Here is a 17,373-nt window from a genome sequence, read left to right as displayed (position 1 = left end):
GGTCAGGGACCCACTTGAGCAGGCAGTCTGTCCCTTCTCAGATCTCACCCTCCGTTTTGGGAGATCCAGTGCTCTCTTCAAAGCTGTCAGACAGAGTCATTTGCGTCTGCAGAGGGTCCTGCTGCTTTTGTTGTTGTTGTTGTTAACTGTGCCCTGTCCCCAGAGGTGGAGTCTACAGAGACAGGCAGGTTTCCTTGAGCTGCTATGAGCTCCACCCAGTTCGAGCTTCCCAGCGGCTTTGTTTACCTACTTAAGCCTCAGCAATGGCGGGCGCTCCTCCCCCAGCCTCGCTGCTGCCTTGTGGTTAGATGGCAGACTGCTGTGTTAGGAATGAGGGAGGCTCCGTGTGCGTGGGGCGCTCCCGGCCAGGTGTGGGATATATTCTCCTGGTGTGCCCGTTTGCTTAAAGCGCAGTATTGGGGTGGAGTCACCCGATTTTCCAGGTGTTGTGTGTCTCAGTTCCCCTGGCTAGGAAAAGGGATTCCCTTCCACCTTGCGCTTCCCAGGTGAGGCGATGCCTCGCCCTGCTTCAGCTCTCGCTGGTCGGGCTGCAGTAGCTGACCAGCACCGATTGTCCGGCACTCCCTAGTGAGATGACCCCAGTACCTCAGTTGAAGATGCAGAAATCACCGGTCTTCTGTGTCGCTCGCGCTAGGAGTTGGAGACTGGAGCTGTTCCTATTCCGCCATCTTGCTCTGCCCCAGCTTTTATTCTTTTAAGACACTGAGATTTAGGGTTTGATTTTTGCCTTACTACAGCATAGCCTGTGCTGACTGATACAAATACTTAGCTTTACTTCATTCTGTATACTCTTATAGTTGATATTATTATTCTATTTTGTTCTATTTTATCTTTCAGTGCTGGCTGGAATCTAGTGAATTGGTTTTATGATTTAGTAATGGGGTTGCAAGTTGAAAAATACTACTCTGTGCATGTCCACTTGTCCCACAGGTGATCCCATCTCCAAGCTCCTATAAAGCAATATTAACACCTCCCATCTCTTTACAGGATTGTGGTTATGGAGAGGGTGGAGATGCCTACTGCACAGCCTGCCCTCCTCGCAGGTACAAAAGCAGTTGGGGCCACCACAGATGTCAGAGTTGCATCACCTGTGCTGTCATCAATCGTGTTCAGAAGGTCAACTGCACAGCTACCTCTAATGCTGTTTGTGGGGACTGTCTGCCCAGGTGAGCCTACTTTGTGAGACCAAGCTTGTCTGGACTTTTCTAGCTGTTGGAGGTATCTCCCATCCTCAACTCTCAGAACCTAGTTGAAGTATTCTACCTGTCAACATAATATTCAGTTTAAGCTCCAAGAAGAGAGAAGTGGTGTCTTCCCAAGATCCCTCTATAAAGTGCTTAGCACATTGTCAGTCACAGATGAGTACTTGACAGCTTTTTCATCATCACTCTCAGCCGAAGACCAAAGTTCAAGGTAAATCTCATTGTAGACTTAAAAGAAGCTATGATGTACTTGGTAGCAAAGCAGTGCACCACTCTCTTGTGGAATTAGGTCTCCTTTTGGCTACAAGGTGTGATGAATGGGGGAAGAAGTAGAGCGTCTGTCTGGGTCTCTGAGTCAGAATAAGACACAGAGGCAGATAACTCAGAATGAGGGGTGGGCACTTACTTTCAGGTTGGCAAGATTCTTAGGAGCTGCTTTCCCAGGATGAACTGGTCCACGTGCATTGCTTGTTTGATCACCCTGCCATTCTTAATTGCTCTGAACACAGGTTCTACCGAAAGACACGCATTGGAGGCCTGCAGGAGCAAGAGTGCATCCCGTGCACGAAGCAGACTCCCACCTCTGAAGTTCAATGTGTGTACCCAGTTCTCTTCTTCCCTTTTCTTCACATTCCATGGGGTGGCAACAAGATAGGGTAGTAAATACTTCCCCTATCCCCTCATACCTTTTCATGCAGAGTAGAGTAGCAAGGCAATCAGATTAGAATTCTCGTTTTACAACGTATTATTTTTGCAACTCTGTGCAAATCATTCAATCTCATTGAACCTCATTTCCCACCTCTGAAAAAAGGGTGAGTCATGATAATCATTTTTCTGCATACTTTGTGTGGTGGGTGTCTAGGTCTAATGATAAAATGGATATTAGGAAGCACTTTACAAATTATAATATTTGTACACTTATGAGGTATTACTATTATACAAAGTATATAGGAACCCTTAGAGCTGAGGACTTGTAAGAGGCTGAATGAAGAATCAGGGTCTAACCTATGCCTATATCACTATCCATTTATCTGGCTGTCTATCTTTTTTGTCTACCATCTATTTGCTTACTTACTATTTTTAAATTATTGATATATTTTTTAAATCATGAAAATTTCAAACGTAGAAATATTTTTTTAAGTGCAGAAAATGTAAAATTAAAATGCAATTACCCAGCATCTATCCAAAGTTAATAAATCATAGCATTTTGCATATTTGCTTCAGATTTTTTAAAAGAATGAAGATTCCACAGAGATAATGGAATTCTCTTTTAGATTCTCTCAGAGTCCTGTTACCTCCCTACTTCCTCAGATACAACCACTATCCTGAAATTGTATGTATTCTGTTGGTAGGCTATGCTACAGTAACAAACAAACTGAAAAATTTCAGTGAATTTATACAATAAAAGTTTATTCTTTTTACTATGCAAAGGCCTTCCTACATCATTTGACTGTGCACTCTAGACCATATGTCTTCCAGGTTGATGATACAGGGGAAGAGATGGAGGAGACATATTGGTTCTTAACTGCCTCAGTGTGGAAGTGACACATGTCATTTCAACTCACAGTTCATTGGCTAGAAGTACTCTTATGGCCTTACTGCAAGGACATAAGGGGAACACATGGGAGTATGTGGATAATTGGTGAGCACCATGCCTCTGCCATACTGTCCACTTATGTTTTAATACTTGGGTTCTTTTGTGATATATGTGCATATTCGTAACCAATATATGCTATTATTATGTATTTTATAATGTTTTGTAGAAGTGATATCAAGCTATATGTTCTGTTTCTCCAAATTTCTTTTTCCCCTCTATATTATTTATACTGATCCATAAAGGTCTTTAAGCGCTGTATAATAATGTAAGATTTTAGGATTATATCATGATTTGTTTATCTTGTGCTCTACTGAGGAATGTTTTAGCTTGTTTCCATTGATCTGGATTGTATAATTAGATGTGACATAGAAAGATCATAGGATACGTGCATCTTCGATTAATTGAACTAATTTGTACATGCCAGCAGTATATACAAATTCTTTTGCCTTGTCCTTCATGATTTTGCCTGCTCTAGAAAGAAGCAAAATGAGCATAGCCACCCTAATTGGGGAAGGCCCTAGGGAGAAGGGTGACAGTCTGAGGAAGTCCAGGCCCAGGGTCAGTGTGATTGTTTACTGCCCACACTAACTGACCTCCCCCATTTTTCTGTCTCACAGGTGCCTTCCAGTTGAGCTTAGTGGAGGCAGATGCACCCACAGTGCCCCCTCAGGAGGCCGCACTTGTTGCACTGGTGAGCAGCCTGCTAGTGGTGTTTACCCTGGCCTTCCTGGGGCTCTTCTTCCTCTACTGCAAGCAGTTCTTCAACAGACATTGCCAGCGTGGTAAGGGTGGCTGTTTCATGTTTCACATGAATCAGAAACAAGGCTCTTATTGGCAGAATAGAGGAATGTTCTGGGGTTGAGAGATAATGGGCCTTTTCTACTCTGCTTGAAAACCCCATGAATAGTCTTCTGTTGGCCTGGGGAACTATCTGGGGCTGCAATAGAAAGCATGGGACTTCAGAGATTACTGAAGCCAACCCTGAGAGTTTAGAAAACCTGGTTCATCACATTTCAGGGTTTTTTTAAGGAACGTGGTATGGTGGGAAACCCCTCAGGAAAGGAATTTGGAGACCTAGGTTCTACATCTACCTCTAAATCACCATGAAACCTTAGACAAGTCATCTAGCCTCTTCAGACCTCTTTCTTCTTAATCTTTAAGATAAGAGACAGGATTGGATTTGTTGATTTCTAAGATTTTTTCCAATTCTTTATATTTATACTAGTAGGTATAAATTATAAAGCATGTCATGAATTGAGGAAGGCTTGGCTATATCTGAGATATGACTGTAATAAAAGTGGTTGAGGTCTAAGGCAACTGCTATCAGTATAATAACTTCACAAATGGGGATAACTGAAAGCCCTATGTCCAGAGGAGTCGGCAAACCTAGACTTTTTCCCTCAGATAATACTGATGTCCAAGAGGTCTGGCCCAGTCCGTATCAGATGGCCATGCAAAATTCCAGATGGAAAATCATATTTAAAGTTACAATAACATTGTGATCTCTATTAAGCACAACTTCAGCTACTAGACAAGAATGGGGGACAGAAAATCCAGCTCACTGAGGGAAAAGATGGAGGAGTTGGGAAGGTGGCTGGTCAGGACCAGGCAAAGAGTTAGAACTCCAGCCAAGAGTACCAAGGTTCAGTGCAGCTTCAGTGCCATTAAGGGAACTGAGAGTTAGGCAGGACACTGAAACAGGAACTCAGATCAGAGAATGAAGTTGATTTATAAGAGGGAGGATAAAGTTCACTAGATAAAAGAGTGCTAAGGACTCCTTTTCATCTTTGTGTCCAAAGCAGCAGTATTTGTGTGGGAAGATCCTGCTAACCTAAATTTGCCTTAGTCAGTTTGGCTCTGGGGCCTAGCAGTTGATCTTGAAAAGCCCAAGAGGTATATTTGGCTGTGCCCTGGTTTAATTGGAGATGAATATAGCATTTCATGGGCTGCAGGATACACGGGAAACACTGTTGTCCCTTTATGATTTTTCTCAAAGTCTACTTCTTGCTAGTTCCTGGGACATTGTGACTCAGGGTAGACATTCCTGTTTCTGACTTTGGAGGCCAGCGTCCCAGATAAGAGTTGTTGCTTAGGCCCTGGATGCGTGGACATGAAATATGAACAATGAAGCGTTTGGACTCCAGGGTCCAGAAAATGAAAAGGAGAGAATATCAGAGAGCTGCCTCCGGAGAGGAGAGATGGATAACCCTTTTCTGCTCTCCTTCTATCCTGAAGATAATAATATGGTAACCTGCTTGGAATATGAAGGCAGGCAGTTTCCTCGCTGTTTTTATAAGGGTTAGGAAGGCTAGACACTTCCTCACTTTGGAAAACTGTTTTTCAGGAGTCACTGACTTACACACATACAGGAGTGAGATGTATGTGTGAATTAGATCCAATGTAAGATTGCAAGAGAGAAAAGTAGCAACTGTGGCAAACTAGAGAGCACATCCCTTATCAAAAGGAGAATCCCACTACTTGTCTCCAGCTCTTTGTAACCACGTGGAAAAATTTAGTGTTGCAAGATCTTCTACATTTTCAAGAGAATTCAGAAATCTGGAATTTTTTACTGAAATTGTGTTAAGCATAGTCAATGAATTTGAATAAAGAACAAAATCACAACCAAAGCAAAGAGGCCAAACACACATCCCATAGTTTCTCAGTTTGTGACCTGATGTTGACTTGGACCCATGCATAAAGGGGGTATTACTTTTCTATCATGGCCATAACAAATTACCACACAATTAGTAGCTTATTATCTCACAGTTTCCATAGCTCAGATGTTCAGTAAGCTCAATTTGGTCTCTGCTTACAGTCTCAAACAATGCCAAAATTAAGATATTGGCAGGGCTGTGTTTCTTTCTGGAGTCTCTGGGAGAGAATCTATTTGCTTGATCATGCACAAGGGTGGCAGAATTCAGGTCTATGCAGTTAAAGGACTTAGGTCCCATTTCCTTGCCGGCTGTAAGCCTCTAGGGCTACTTACATTCTTTGACTCATGGCCCCCTTCTATTTTCAAAACTAGCAATGGTGAGTTCTTCTCATGCCACATCTCTCTGATACTCTCTATCTCCTCTGCCTTCCTCTTCTGCTTTTAGGGACACAGGATTACATTGGATCCATAGAATAATCCAGGATTCTCTCCCTATTTTGAGATCCATAACCTTAATTCCATCTGCAGAGTCTAGTTTGCCATATAACTTAATGTACATAGACATAAGACCAGACCAAATGGCAAGGGAGACGGTATCAAAATCCTGTTTCCCCCAAAGGTGTCCTTTTCTCTAGAGAAATTGATTATTTTCCCTGATCCAGTACCAGGTAGCCTCAATCTGATACCCGAATGTAAGTATGTCTCTCAACTGTGTCACCTCAGCCTGGTGCTACGTGCTCTAGTCCCCAGGGAGAGGAAGGGAAGAATCAGCTCCCAGACCTTTCCCTATCTTGTGCTCAGTACCGAGTGCCTAGTTGAGAAGAGCCCCTGCTTTGGGGTAACCCAGTGGCTTTCTGCTTCGAGTTGCAGGAGGTTCGCTGAAGTTTGAGGCTGATAACACAGCAGAGGAGGAATCTCTCTTCCCCATGCCACCCAGCAAGGAGACCAGTCCTGAGCCCCAAATGAGTGAGAGCATCTTTCAGACCCAGCCACTTAACCCTATCCTTGAGGATGACTGCAGCTCGACTAGTGGCTTCCCCACACAGGAGTCCTTTACCACGGCCTCCTGCGCCTCAGAGAGCCACTCCCACTGGGTCCACAACCCCATCGAATGCACAGAGCTGGACCTGCAAAAGTTTTCCAGCTCTTCCTCCTATACCGGAGCTGAGACCTTGAGGGGAAACACAACCGAAAGCACTGGAGACGGACTGGAGCTCAATGTGCCCTTTGAAGTTCCCAGCCCTTAACTCTAATGAGGTGAGCTGGAAAGGTGGATCAGAAAAAAAACAAAAACAACAACAGAAAATAAAACAGAAATTAAGGACTACCCTCAAGGAATTCCCCTCTGGAATATTATTGTTCACTAGGAGTGGAGGAACAACAGCAAGATAGGAACACTTGTGGGTGGAGGGGCAACAGTGGTGTTGCTATACTTTTAAGCCAGATAGATATCACACTTCTGGGTCTGCAATTGTCAGGGAACTGGCAAGGTTGTCATGACACCAGTCTCTCCATTCTGGCCTTTTTCAAGCTGTCTCAGGGCGCCACTATCTAATGGTCATATTCAGGTATCTCCCTTTGTGTGTACAAGCAGCATAGCACAGTAGAAAAAAAAAATATACAAGCCTTGTCATCTGGAAACCCTACATTTCAAATCAACCTCCATTCCCTAATAACTATACAAACTTTGTGCATATATCCCTTCATTTTACGTTTTACAGAGGCAGGAACTGAGACACAGAGAGGGAAAGTTAGTTTCTCAAAGTCACAGAGCAAATTAGTGGGCTAGAACTGGGCAAGAACTACATTTTAGAGTTGGTCCAACTCCACCATTGCAACCATTTGATAGCCAATGTTGGTTTCTCAAAGGCTTACGTAGCATGAGGTAGAAGAGTAGGTAGATTCCCAGTTTTCAACTAACCAAATATCTTGCACTGTCCAATTCTGTATTTCTTCAGTTAATACATTTTCACTTCTCCCAATGTCTTCCCTGCTCCCTGCATCCAACCTAAGAAAATGTGAACAAATGCACATTTGAAAGTCATAACTAATATCAAATTTGAAAGTTATAACTGATATCAAATCAGTCAACTTAGGTACCTTCAAGGTTATCTAGTCCAGTTCTTCTTCCAAGGCTTGGGTTCATTTTATAATATCCCCACTAAGAGTTTGTATAGTCCTTGCTCACATACTTGAGGTGGCAGAGGGCTGACTACTACTCAATGTGTATTATAATATATACAATTGTGACTGGTGAATTTTAGCTCAATGTAAGAAAGAGCTTTTCCTATAGTACCCGCCTATCCATCCTGGCTCTGTTCCTTGTGCCAGGCAGACCTCATCAGTTTCCTGTGCTTTAAGATAGCCCTGCAGAGGCTTGAAGACAACATCGCCTCTCTGGAGAATACCACTTTAGGTTCTTCTAAAGTATGTGGAGCTTAGAACTAAACCCATCTTCAGGATAAATGGTTTCACCAATGTAGAATAGGGTAGAATTGTCATATCCCTATCTAAGTAATGTGTTTCTGCTATTACATCCTCAACCATCGGCTTAACCTGTGATATTTGGAGGGGTAGAGAGAGAAGGGTACTAGTGACATTTACCTACATGTTTCTAACTTGATCTGCTCCCTCCCTAAGTCTCTTGGGCTCCTGGCAGCCAGTTGTTCTCTCTGGACTCTGCTTCCTTGTTGCTATACCACAACAGCAGCAGGGGCCTGAAATGTGGTGTCTGCAAGAGCTAATACTCTACAGATGTGGCATATCCTGTCCCATCCCACCAGAGAATTGATTCTCCATTTCACCGGGACTGATCTGGAGCATTTCTTGCTTCCCTGTTGTAGTCTGGGGAGCCAGATTCCACATTCATGGGACTACCAGACATGTTCCTAGCTCAACTTGAATATAGAGAAGAGGAGAGAGGACAGTGAATGAGGTAGGGTTTCCATGCCTGCATTTTTGGTCAGGTAAACCTCTCAAAATTGTGTCAGCACATCTACCTAGCACTTTAGGGACAAGATCAAGCCCTTCTCCCCTTTTAGCTCCTCCACACAGTCTCCTTCCTCAACATACACACACACACACACACACACACACTCACACACACATATACATACACACACACACGTATTAATATCTATCTTGGGGGAGGCCTGGTGCCATAATGCCCAAGCTCACATCTCAGACTGCTGCGTTGCAGCATGAGGCAGGGCAAACATTTTCCCTTTAGATTCCCGGGGCCTCACCCTGTATTTGAGGTGCTCACCACCCTCAGCAGGGATAAGGGTTGAAGTTTGCCATTTTGGAACCTTACAGAACATTTCTGAGTCAAAATAATCTTCCTTCTGGGGCCTGGGTTCCCCAAACTACACCCAAGCAGTCCCTCAAAGACAGCCCTCAATCCATTTAAGGACATCTGAGTATTCATCTTTCTATTGAAATGTCAATTCAATCCCAGCTCTCTCACCACTGTTCCCCTTTGATTCTTTCTCAATTGTCTTTTTGCCTTTAGTTCCCACCTATACATCTCATGCTCAGAGAAAAACAAGTTCCTTGGAGGTGGTATTCTTTATTACCTGAGAATCTGTCTGAAACTTGTACAGCTAGTTCCTGTCCCACAAGTATTAGGTGGTTTATTAAGTACATCAGACAGAATGTGCACTTCATCACCAGGTTCTAGCTCTGGCCAAAGAGTGTTCTCTACAGCAAGATTTTTGCTTTCAGAATTTTATTAAATACATCTTTTGGGTTAGTCCATCTACAAACACTGATTAAGGGCCCCTGGTGCAACCAATTGATCAGATTACTAAAAGCACTTGGGAAAAAACTAAAAGGTCCCATTGTACTGGTCTGAGGATTAGAAGCAATTGAAATACAAGACGGTACCAAGCAAGCAGTCTGGCCCCACACAGGTATTAGCAAATATGTGGTAACCAAGGTTTTAGGCCTTGGCCTTTAGGTTTGCTGTTTTTTGTTTGTTTTTTTTTTTTTTTTCCTGCAACAGCAACAGGTTATTCTTATCTCACTGACTTACACTGATCGTGTTTATACCTTCTGGTAGAAGAAGTAGTATCCAGAGGATTATTGGGTTTGAGCAGACTGCAGGTGTTCAAAGGTTGCCATGTGGCTGGCAGTGATTCAAGCTCATATTTAACACTGCCACTCTGGAGGAAAGATAATGATTGTAACACAGTAATGATAATAATAATAACAAAAATGTGATAAAGTGACAAAGTAAACCTTCTTCAGTGTGCTTGCTCATGGCATGAATGTTATGTGAACAGCCCAAGCCATACCCAGCATCACCTTAATGCCAACTTTTTGAGGTTCAGCAATTGGAGGCGGCAATTGGCTTTGCATTTTAAGGTATTTTGGGTAAAGGTGAGTTGAAGGATGTTTTTCTTTATAATTTCTGTTTGGCCAGGGCAAACGTCATGGTTGAGTATTTGCTTCAGGAGAGTTCTTTTTACAGATTTCACTTTTCAATGCCTGAGGACTTATTTCTTTGAGCACTAGTGCTTTTATGTTGTCTTTCTACAAAGGGGTATTAGTGGACACAAGTACACTTGATAAACATATTCAATACCCTTGAGCCTAAACAGTAGGTTAAGTTGTCCTAAATGAACTAGCAAAAAAAAAAAAAAAAAAAAAAAAAAAAAAAATGTTAGTTTTTGTTTGTAAGGAAGGGGAGGTATTTGCTGAGAATGAGTTTTTTTGCTGTTGTTGTTGTTGTTGTTGTTTTGGATTACTGTTTTCTCTCCATATACTTTGACTTGGACTTTGACAGGAGGGAGTCCAGGAAAACAATTTTTTCCTCCAAGATTCTCAGATCCAGGCTAGGAAAGGATTCAGCACTACAACATACCCCTCCACAACATACAGCCCTGTCACATTGAGATCATAATCCCTCCTGTCTCCCCCCTGCCTACCAACCCCGCCTTACTAGCTAGGTCTTCGGTGTTTTACATTGAATATTGGTACATTTTAATTTTTTTTTCTCATAAATGGGTTATTTATAGAGATTTTGTTAAATCTTGAGCTATATGCATGTGTAGATAGTGACAGGGCTATGTTTCTTTATGATGCTCTGCAAACATTTCATATTGGTCAATAAACATAAATATATCCAAACACCTTGTTTATTCCTCTACTTTCAGAGAACCTGGTGAATCATTTTGCTCATGTGTCTTTTCTCAGTGAGCACAGCAAAAAATGTGTTTCTGATCATTGGACGTGACATCAGTAGTGATGGAATTCACTAACTTGTCACACAGGAGATCTGGGTTATAGTACAAGCTCTCTTTCTTTTTCTGAAATTGTTTATGCCATTTATATTCTTCTCTGAGATAAGGATCTGTTCTAAACTAATACTTATCAAATAGGGTTCCATGGTCCTAAGGGAACAGTGCACGTCTTCTGAGGTCTGCAAAATCTTTAGGAATTTGATTGTGTGTGCGTGTGTGTGTGTGTTTTCATTCTGATTGTAATTTCTTAAAATACAAGCATATTCTAGCTAGACTTGTTAAGAGTACTGCCTTACCCTTTCAGGGTCTGTATTTGTGTTGATAATCTTACCAAATGAAAGAGACCACCTAAAGAGACACTATTTAATTTTGAATGCTATACTTTACTATAATTTAAGAGGTAGGAAAATCAAGTTTCCTTCCATTTTTAATATTCTATAATCTTGACAACAACACATGCTGGCAAGGATATGGAGAAATGTGAAACCTCATATATTGCTGGTAGAATTATAAAATGACATAGCCACTTTTGAAAACAGTCTGGCAGTTTCTCTAAAAGCTAAAGCTAGAGTATGATCCAGTAATATCACTCCTAGATATATACTCAATATAATTAAAAATATATGTACACACTATACTTGTATACAAATATAGAAACATTATTTATAATATCCAAAAAGTGGAAACAACCCAAGTGTCCATCAACTGATGAATACATAAAAAGTTGTGGTATATACATATAATAGAATACTATTCAGCAGTAAAAAATATTGAACTTTTGACACACGATACATTGTAGATGAACCTCAAATCATGTCAAGTAAAATAAGTCAGATACAAGAGACCATATATTGTATGATTTCATCTATATCAAATGTCCATAAAAAGCATGCTAATCAAGACAGAATGTAGATTAATGGTTGCCTTGGAATGGCTATGAGAGAAAAATTTAAATGTTAGTAGGCATGATGGATCTTACTTAAAGGATAAAATGTTCTGTAATTTACTTATGGTGATGTCTGCCCCACTCAATAAAGTGAATAAAAATCATTGACTTGTATACATGAAATTATGAATGAATTTTATAATATGTAGAATATTCCTCAATAAAGCTGTTTTAAAAAAATATTCTATGATTACTGATCTCTGAGTAGACTGCTGTTGCTTTACTAATTTACTTTCTAAAAAACGTTCATTACCAGGATTGATTCCATAATCAATCTCTTGCTCTCTCTTTGTCTCTCTCTTTCTCTCTCTCTCACACACACACGTGCACACACACACACCACTTAATTGCTCAATTCAGTGCAAAAGAAAGAGACACAACTTGAGTCCTATTCAGTTCTCTTCTTTTTAGTCTCTCTACACCTTACATAGCCTAGAGAAAAGAGGGAGAGAAAGCATCTAGGCAGTACTTGGAGGAGGAAGACTTAGGAGGTATCACTCAAAACAAAGGAGAAAGGACAGAGGAAACCACTAAGGCTTAGGGGTGTGTATAGGAAAAAATATATTGGGAAATACTATCACAGGCCGTAGAAGGGTTTGTTGAGGGAACCACTACAGAATGGGGGAGAAGTGACTGGAATTACCAGGAGGTAAGAAGTCAGGGCTTGTGTATTTGTCATGCCTCTGAGGAAAGGCGTTTTTAAAATCCTAACTGGGCCTTGCATTCTCACTTGATAAAATTATGAATGGTGGTACAGTAGGAGAAACTGAATCCTCTGATTTATAAATGACAATAAAGGCATAGGAAGGGTTAGCATTTAGGCAACCCTTGTCTGTTTTGGAGTTCATTTCAGTGTGTACCTGTGCCTGTCAAAAAGTAGTGAGTCCCCACTCTATATCCCAGAAGGACATGGGGAACCAGATCTCTGTGAATAAATAGACCAAAGCAGCAGACAAGTCATCAAACTGTCAAACAAGATTCTTAGGTGATTGTTAATAACCTTTTCACTGGGGACTAAAAACACTTTCATATTTCTGGGCTGGTATGATGCTACTGCATTTTATGTTCTCAGTGTGATTGGCAAGTTTCTGTATACCCAGCAGTTAGTCTTCTAAGTCCTCAGAAATTGTGTACACATGAGTGTTAGGAGTTCACATCCTGCCTGTATGGACAAAATGGATCTCCACAAAATGGATTCCAAAAGTAGAAACAACCCAAGTGTCCATCAACTGATGAATAGATAAAAAGTTGTGGTACATACATATAATAGAATACTATTCAGCAGTAAAAAAATATTGAACTTTTGACACACGATACATTGTAGATGAACCTCAAATCATGTCAAGTAAAATAAGTCAGATACAAGAGACCATATATTGTATGATTCCATCTATATCAAATGTCCATAAAAAGTTATCTTCTACAAAGGCTTTCTTCCTTCCAAATACAAGAAGCACAAAGAACACCTGGAAAATTCATCACCAATAGATCATCAACTAGGCACATTGTGATCAGGTTATCTAAAGTTAAGAAGAAGGGAAGAATCTTAAGAGGTGTGAGACAAAAGCACTAGGTAACCTATAAAGGAAAAGCTTCCTTGTGGTTTCTAGTGGGAGCGAATTACCTTCCTTAAGAGCGCCTTTCTAAGGAGTAGTGCAGTGAAAGAGGAGGTGGATGAAAAACCAATATTTAGTGATTATTGCTCATGTGCTTTTGTACTTCCATACCTTGTCTTATTTAATACTCATGATATTCCTAGGTGGTAGGCATCCTTTATAATCTTTATTTAACAAAAGAAGAAACTAAAGTTCACAAAGGTTTAATAATTTTTCTGTGAATATACAGTCGTAAGTGATATGCTGAATTTCAGCCCAAGACTGTTTGACTCTGAGGCCCAGCACTGTCCACTATACCATAGCTGCCTCCTTAAGACAGGCCTCAAAAAAGAGGATGTTTATCCCATTGAGTCCCTCATAGTGTTCAACTTGGAAAACTACATCAGACAGTCTCCCTAAGAGTTTCCAAGAACCACATACTAGTGTCAAAATATCATCAGTTATTAAAATCAGTTATATAAAATCAGTTATTGAACTTATAAAATGCAAAATGCTCTGGAAAGTCTGAGCAATAGAATCAAACAAGTAGAAGAAAGAAATTCATAGCTCCAAGACAAGGTCTTTGAATTAACCCAATCCAACAAAGACAAAAATATATATATATATATATAAGAAAATATGAGCAAAGCCTCTAAGAAGTCTGGGATTATGTGAAATGACTAAGCCTAAGAACAATTGGCATTTCTGAGGAAGAAGAGAAATCTAAAAGTTTGAAAAGCTTATTTGGAGGAATAATTGAGGAAAACTTCCTCAGCTTTGCTAGAGACCTAGACATCCAAATACAAGAAGCACAAAGAACACCTGGAAAATTCATCACCAATAGATCATCAACTAGGCACATTGTCATCAGGTTATCTAAAGTTAAGAAGGAGGTAAGAATCTTAAGAGGTGTGAGACAAAAGCACCAGGTAACCTATAAAGGAAAAGTTACCAGATTAACAGTATATTTCTCAGCAGAAACCCTACTGGCTAGAAAGGATTATGGCCCTCCTAAAACAAAACAATTATCAGCTAATAATTTTGTATCCTGTGAAAATAAAATTCATAAATGAAGGACAGATACAGACTGTTTCAAACAAATAAATGCTGAGAGAATTTGCCACTACCAAGCTAGCACTACAAGAACTGCTAAAAAAAAGCTGTAAATATTGAAGCAAATCCTGGAAACATATCAAAACATAACTTTTTTAAAGCATAAATTTAACAGGACATATAAAACAAAAATACAATTTAAAGAACCAAAGCAAACAAACAAAAAACCAACATATAGAGGCAACAAATAGCCTGATGAATAGAATGGTACCTCATATCTCAATACTAACATTGAATGTAAATAGCCTAAATGCTCCACTAAAAAGATACAGAATTGCAGAATGGATAAGAATTCACTAACCAACTATCTACTGCAAAAGCAAGCAGGAGTAGCTATTCTTATATCATACAAAACAAACTTTAGAGCAAAAGCAGTTTAAAACGACACTGAGGAACATTATAAAATGATAAAAGTCCTCATTAAACAGGAAAATATCACAATTCTAAACATATATGCAAATAACACTGGAGATCCCAAATTTATAAAACAATTGCTAGTAGACATAAGAAATGAGACAGACAACAACACAATAATAGTGGGCGACTTTAATACTCCACTGACAGCACTAGACAGGTCATCAAGACAGTAAGTCAACAAAGAAACAATGAATTTAAACTACATCATGCAACAAATGGAATTAACAAATATATACAGAATATTTCATCCAACAACCACAGAACACATATTCTATTAAACAATGCAAGGAACTTTCTCCAAGATAGACCATGTGATAGGCCATAAAATAAGCCTCAATAAATTAAAGAAAATTGAAATCATGTCAAGCACTCTCTAAGACCACAGTAAAATAATCCTGGAAATCAACTCCAAAAGGAACCTTCAAAAACATGCAAATACATGGAAATTAAATAACCTGTTCCTGAGTGAGCATTGGTTCAAGAATAAAATTAAGATGGAAACTAGAAAATTTTCTAAATTAACTACAATAGTGACACAACCTATCAAAACCTCTGAGATATGGCAAAGGTGGTGCTAAGAGGAAAATTTATAGCCCTACAGACTTACATCAAAAAGTCTGAGACAGCACAAACAGAAAATCTAAGGTCAGACCTCAAGAAAGTACAGAAACAAGAACAAACCAAATCCAAATCCAGCAGAAGAAAAAATATATCCAAGATAAGATCAGAACTAAATAAAATTAAAACAAATAAACAAACAAAAAATACACAAGAAAATGAAACAAAAGCTGGTATTTGGAAAAGATAAAATTGATAGATCTTTAGTAAGATTATCCAAGAAATGAAAGAAAATCCAAATAAGCTCAATAAGAAATACAATGGGAGATAATACAACTGACATCTCAGAAATACAAACTATCATTCAAGGCTACTATGAACACCTTATGCACATGTAAATAGAAAACCTAGAAGGGATAGATAAATTCCTGGAAAGATAAAACTCTCCTAGCTTAAATCAGGAAGAATTGGATACCCTTAACAGACCACTAACTAGATGCAAGATTGAAATGGCAATTTAAAAATTATCAACAAAAAAAGCCCAGGACCAGACAGACTCACAGTAGAATTTTACCAGACATTTGAAGAATAATTGGAACCAATCCTACTGACAGTATTCCACAATATAGAGAAAGAGGGAACCCTCTTGAAATCATTCTATGAAACTAGCATCTCCCTAATATCAAACCAAGGAAAGGACACAATCAAAAAAGAAAACTGCAGACCAATATCCCTGAAAAACACAGATGCTAAAATCCTTAACAAAATACTAGCTAACTAAATCCAACAACAAATCAAAAAGATAATCAACCTTGATCAAGTGGGTTTCATACCAAGGATGCAGGGATGGTTTAACATACACAAGTCAATAAATGTGATATATCACATAAACAGAATTAAAACAAAATCACATGAACATCTCAACAGATGCAGAAAAAGGATTTGACAAAGTCCAGCTTCCCTTTATGATTAAAACTCTCATCAAAATTGGCTTACAAGGAGCATACCTCAAGGTAATAAAAGCCATCTATGACAAACCCACAGTCAACATAATACTGAATGGGGAAAAGTTGAAAGCCTTCCCTCTGAGAACCAGAACAAAACAAGGATGCTTACTCTCACCACTCCTCTTCAACATAGCACTGGAACTCCCGGCCAGAAAAATCAGAAAACCAAAAGAAATAAAGGGCATGCAAACCAGTAAAAGGAAAGTAACACTCTCAATGTTTGCTGATAATATGATTCTTTACTTTTAAAATTCTAAAGATTCCTCCAGAATGCTCCTAGAACAGATAAAATAATACATCAAAGTTTCCCAATATGAAACGAAGGTACACAAATCAGTAGCTCTTCTATACACCAACAGCAACCAGGCTGAGAATCAAATCAAGAACTCAACCCTTTTTACAATAGCTGCAAAAAAATTTTAAATACTTAGGAGTATACATAACCATGAAGACAAAATACCTCTACAAGAAAAACTACACAACACTGCTGAAATAAATTAGAGAGGACACAAACAAATAGAAACATCCCTTTCTCATGGATGGGTAGACACGATATTGTGAAAATGACCATACTGCCAAAAGTAACCTTCAAATTCAATGCAATTCTCATCAAAATACAACCATCATTCTTCACAGAATTCGAAAAAATTTCCAAAACTCATATGGAACCAAAAAAGAGATGACATAGCCAAAGCAAGACTAAGCAAAAATAACAAATCTGGAGGCATTACATTCCCTGATTTTAAACTATACAATAAGGCTATAGTCAACAAAACACCATGGTACTGGTATAAAAATAGGCACACAGACCAATAGAATAGAATAGAGAAATCAGAAATAAGCCCAAGTACTTACAGCCAACTGAACTTTGACAAAGCAAACAAAAACTCAATCTGGGGAAAGGACACCCTTTTCAACAAATGTGCTGGGATAACAGGCAAGCCCCATGTAAGAGAGTGAAACTGGATCACCACTTCTCACGTTATATAAAAATCAACTCAAGATGAATTAAGGACTTAAA

At 39.4% G+C, this 17,373-nt stretch overlaps 1 protein-coding gene across 5 annotated transcripts in view; it reads left to right on the top strand.

Annotated features, from left to right (window-relative positions):
* The window catches only part of EDA2R (ectodysplasin A2 receptor), a 24,828-nt gene extending 16,563 nt beyond the window's left edge, over nucleotides 1–8,265 (top strand). Inside the window, exons 2-5 of one of the 5 annotated variants that reach the window (XM_017864783.1) lie at nucleotides 1,009–1,187; nucleotides 1,733–1,818; nucleotides 3,438–3,602; nucleotides 6,344–8,265. In XM_017864783.1, the coding sequence (XP_017720272.1) occupies nucleotides 1,009–1,187; nucleotides 1,733–1,818; nucleotides 3,438–3,602; nucleotides 6,344–6,720 (807 nt within the window). In that variant the 3' untranslated portion in view covers nucleotides 6,721–8,265. Of the gene's footprint in view, nucleotides 1–1,008; nucleotides 1,188–1,732; nucleotides 1,819–3,437; nucleotides 3,603–6,337 lie in introns of all 5 variants that reach the window. The other 4 variants (XM_017864782.1, XM_017864784.1, XM_017864785.1 and 1 more) reach the window with 4 other exon arrangements.
* Nucleotides 8,266–17,373: the final 9,108 nt, after the last annotated feature.

Source organism: Rhinopithecus bieti, unplaced genomic scaffold (assembly GCF_001698545.2).
Source record: "Rhinopithecus bieti isolate Rb0 unplaced genomic scaffold, ASM169854v2 scaffold_80639, whole genome shotgun sequence".
NCBI lineage: Eukaryota > Metazoa > Chordata > Mammalia > Primates > Cercopithecidae > Rhinopithecus > Rhinopithecus bieti.
This window is presented reverse-complemented; position numbering and strand designations above follow the sequence as displayed.